The 4,507-nt window shown below is 37.6% G+C and overlaps 1 protein-coding gene across 1 annotated transcript; it reads right to left on the bottom strand.

Moving 5' to 3' along the window:
* Positions 1-1,268: 1,268 nt before the first annotated feature.
* Positions 1,269-4,256, bottom strand: LOC103862408 (plant intracellular Ras-group-related LRR protein 4). Its single transcript, XM_009140113.3, has 2 exons — positions 3,104-4,256; positions 1,269-2,623 (listed from the first exon to the last, which is right to left on the bottom strand). The coding sequence occupies exons 1-2, from the start codon at positions 3,684-3,686 to the stop codon at positions 1,569-1,571; spliced, it is 1,638 nt and encodes a 545-aa protein (XP_009138361.2). The 5' UTR covers positions 3,687-4,256; the 3' UTR covers positions 1,269-1,568.
* Positions 4,257-4,507: the final 251 nt, after the last annotated feature.

The raw sequence follows: 4,507 nt of genomic DNA, 5'->3' as shown, positions 1-4,507 counted from the left end.
CTAGATGGAAATGATTTCACGAATATATAAATCCAATCAGAAGAATAAAAGAAAGTTTAGATAGGAGGGTGGTCCTAGGTTTAAAGTATATGATGAAAAATAAGAACATATTTCTATTTTAAAATTACATATATCATTTCATTATAGGTACTTTCCTCCTAACTATCTTTTTCCCTAATAGTCAAAAGAGATACATTTCAAAGATTCACTTATTCATCTCTCAAATTATTTCAATCTTCCCGACTTCTTTTCAATGTTCACATTATATATGTGTGTCCCTTTCAATATACTATTCCACCTTCACTTTCTTTTTTTTTTTGCTAAAAGACCTTCAGTTTCTACCTGCCCCATCATGGCAAATCCTATACCAAATTTAGAATAACTTTTGAAAACTGTAAGTTTTCATCCTCCTCCTCTGCGTTCATAATTAAAAGCCACAGTCAAGTTTGGACTATATGTTCAATATCAACGTGGAAAACGAGCCAAAGTTGGATTTAAACGATTTATCTGTGTAAATAAAATAGTCTGAGCGTAAAATTGTTATATGAATGTTGACTTCTAAATGTTTTAATATTTATATTCAGAGATTTATTTTTGCTAAAGAATAATCTTGATATTTAGACTACAGAAAAACGCAAGAACAAAAGAGAGGGAAGTGAATAAAAAATGAATTACCAGAAATAGTAATATTTTCTTCCAGAAATAGTTATAGTGATCTTCAAATCATGGAAATGAAGAAAATAATTATATTGAAGTATGATTGTCACTCTGCAACTTTTGGCGGTATGCTCGAATCTATGAAAATATATTTTATAAGGTCTTTAGATGGTTTAGCACATAGTTTTGTATGTCGTCATACTTTTCTTTTGTCACAGGTTAAAAAGAATGTGCCGGTTTTGATGATTAAAGAGCATGGCGAGTAGGGACTGCTTCAAGGGTCCTTTGTAGTAGTATCTTAGATCAAAATATCAAATTAAGAGACATATAGACCTCATTACATATTGATAGCAAAATGGCAAATGCTTTAAGCAGGCTATGGCCTGATCTAGCCAAACAAAAGCTCTGTATGGGCCAAATGTTTTCTTTAACATCAGACGGATCATCCAAGACCGAAGAGAAAATGTATAATATTGTGGGGTTTCTTCTACTTTCAAATGATGAAGAAAGCCTTGCTTCACTCACATGAATGAAGGACCATGTCTCGTGACGATTACACATGGACAAAACAAAACAAAACAAGAAAAGAAGTTGCATTATTCCAACGTGAGTATTAATTAACCAACTTGCAACTCTCTAGACAAAGCCACGTTCATAGCCTACTCATGTCATGTCTCTCCTCTTAATATCAATAACCATCACATCACATCCCTATCATTTATCAAATACACACACACACATGCTTTTAGGCCCCGAGTGTCTCAAAGTTTCAAACCAAAGAAACAAAACCAGAGGTGGTTCGGTTCTGTCTTAAGTCTTAACCAGGAGAAAAAAAAGTAAGAAAATGTATGTTGATAGACATGAATGAAACAACATACAACCAAAGAATGAATAGTGAATTATCAGCGGTTCTAGACGATCTCCATGCTGTTGTGTTTTCTCTTGTTGGACTTAGGGAAGAAACACATTTGAACCCAGCTCTTCTTAGGCTTAACCACTAGAGACTTCTCGTTCCTCATCTCCACAAGATCATTCATGTACTGAATAACAGCCTGAGGACCCTTCTCAGCTACATCACGAGGAGGAACTTGCAACGGATTCTCATGAGCACGAAACACACGCAGCTTCGTAAGCATCCTGAACGACTCCGGAAGAACACGGATCTGGTTATTGCTTATATCAAGCTCCTCAAGCAACTCAAGGTTCCCTATCGATCTCGGCAGCGACACCATGTCAGCGAAGTTGTTTCCAACGTTCAGCTTCACAAGCGTCGTGGCGAAACATAAACTCTCGGGGACAGACTCGAGCTCGTTGAAACTCACGTCCACTTCTTTGAGGCTAGCTAAAGAAGACATCGTTGTCGGTAGCTGCCTGATGTTGTTGTAACGGACGGACAAGATCTCGAGAGTAGTGATCTTCCCGATAGCTTCAGGAAGAGCCTTGAGCTTGTTGTAATCCGCACGGACTTCTTTGAGAGAAGAGCATCCACCGATGGAGTAAGGGAACTCTTCTATCTCGTTTGTCTCAACGTCAAGCTTCTTTAGGTTCGCAAGAGAACCGATGGACTCAGGGAGGATAGGGAGGTTGTTGCAGCTCAGATCAAGCTCCTCGAGTTGCGACAACTTGCTGAACGATGAAGGGAGAGATGATAACTGGTTGCTGCTGAGGTTGAGGTAAACCAAGTTCAACAACTCTCCTATAGACTCAGGGAGATGAGTGATTCTGTTGGAATGCAGATTTAGCTTTGTCAGGGAAGAGAGTTTTCCTATGGTGTTTGGTAACACCACAATGTGATTCTCAGACAAGTCAAGTGATGTTAGACTTGACAACTTGCCGATAGAATCTGGAAGCCACTCCACTTGTTCGGTTAGCTTGTTTTGTAGATTCAGGACTTTTGTAGCTTTCTTGGATGATACTTCAATCAAACTAGCAAGTTTGATCAAACTTAGGTTATCTCCATCATTGCCTACATATAACAAATGATTATAGAAGTTACTAACACATAATCTATTGTAAATCAAACAAAACTAGTATTACTTAGCCCCTAGTTAGTAGCCAGTTGAGTAACCTATGTTTAACCAATCTCCATGTGTATCATTGACTACTTGTATTCGTCTATTCGTCTATTTTTAACTCTTTTGTTTTTCTTTTGTCAAAAACGCATACAACTAAACCAAATTGGAAGAAATTATTCCGCGGAAGACCTCCATATGATCGTGTCTGATCTACATGAAAATAATACGACGCTGATCCTAACCTCCTTTACTATGTTTAACCAAATCTCGAATATTCATCTATTTTAACACATTTTTTTCTAATGTTTTATAGCAATATATTATCTATTTCAACTTTTTTTATTTCGTAATTTTCAGTCAGGATTTTCGCTGTTCTATAACCTTTCAACTAATCAACTAAACAAACTAAGAAAGGAGATGGGATCACTCACCTGCGAATTTTCCGGTGGTAAGTGTTGAATCCAGAAGCTGAGGACTTCTATGAGCAACCAAAGCATCACCATAAAGAGAAGAAGGCTTAGCTTTAGTCGTCACGAAGCTATCGTCTCGTGAAACCATTTCCTTGGGGCGAACAGGGGCCTTCTCGGAGAGATACAAGCTTGCCGGCGGCTTAGGAACACGCGGAGGACGAGATGGAGCAGAGCCGTTAGAGGAAGGAGAAGCAATGCAATGAGAAGCTCTTTGGATGAACTCGTCGAAAGAAGAGTGAACAGTTTCGAGATCAAGAAGCTTGGTGGCTTCTCTTCTCTGTTCTTTGCTGCGAAACAGAACAAGACCTTTCTTCATTTCTTGCAGCACGGTGAAAAGGTCGCCAGGAACGTCGGAGGGTTTCCTCTGGTTAGCAATGGCTTCTAACCAAGCTTGGTCTTCTTGCTCAACGTTGAGTATCAGAGACCTCGCAGCTTCGACGTCGTCGAGTCCTGGCCTTGGTGGTAAAGATCTGTGAAGTCTCATGATTTCTTCAACCACTTGCTCTGTTGAATCCAAACGCTTATCCAATTGCATCGAATCCATTAGATTAAGAGAAACACTTCAAGTGTGAGATTTTTTGAAGTGAAAAAGTAGATAGATAGAGAGAGAGTTTATGTAGAAACAGAGAGGTTCTTGTTTCGCCTCATAAAGGCGGCTGTTTCCATCACTCTCTGTCTCTTTATTATCTCTTTTCTTCCTCAGTTCTTCTTCTTCTTGTTCTGGTCTGTTTTCACCAGAAATAATTGATTTCTATTAATATCATAATTAACATCTTTTTTTAGTTTCCAAAATGTTAGTAATTAGAAAAGTAATTATTCATTTATTATTAGAGGATTCCCATTTTCTTTTAGGTTTTAAATGCGACGGAAATAACGTGAAGCGTGGTCCGTGGGATGGTGACCTATTGCTTATCTTTGGACTTGTATATCACGTTATTCCCATTTTTCTCTCTATCCACACTTCTTCTTCTACATATTTATGGAAATTATCAACTCCGTTTTGTATTATATGTGCAACAGAATCTGCGGAGATTTTGCCTATTTCCATTTTCCTGTCTCTCCAAAAGTTATAGGATAATGTTGTTATTGTGGCAAACTGGTTAAAATTATTTTTAAAGTTCAAAAAAAAAAGAGTTATAGGAGTAAAATATGTTTTTCTTTACCGTTATATGTAGGGCTGTTCAATATGGTAGAACCGAACCGTACCGAACCGAACCGAACCGAAATAGACAATATGGTTTGGTTTTGGTATATACCATATAAACCGAAATGGATATAATTTTATAAAAACTGTAGGATTTGGATATGGTTTGGTATATAACCGATTAAACCGAATAAACCGAACAAAACCGATTAAAAGTAAAA

This window comes from Brassica rapa, chromosome A03 (assembly GCF_000309985.2).
Source record: "Brassica rapa cultivar Chiifu-401-42 chromosome A03, CAAS_Brap_v3.01, whole genome shotgun sequence".
Taxonomy (NCBI): Eukaryota; Viridiplantae; Streptophyta; class Magnoliopsida; order Brassicales; family Brassicaceae; genus Brassica; species Brassica rapa.
The sequence above is the reverse complement of the archived record's forward strand: the minus strand, read 5'-3'. Positions and strand labels throughout refer to the sequence as shown.

What these genes read in the sequence shown, in the direction of transcription:
- LOC103862408 (XM_009140113.3), bottom strand. Translation starts at nt 3,686, where the DNA reads ATGGATTCGATGCAATTGGATAAGCGTTTGGATTCAACAGAGCAAGTG. An exon ending in TACCACCGGAAAATTCGCAG is followed by an intron (nt 2,624 to 3,103) that starts GTGAGTGATCCC and finishes TGTTATATGTAG; the next exon opens with GCAATGATGGAGATAACCTA.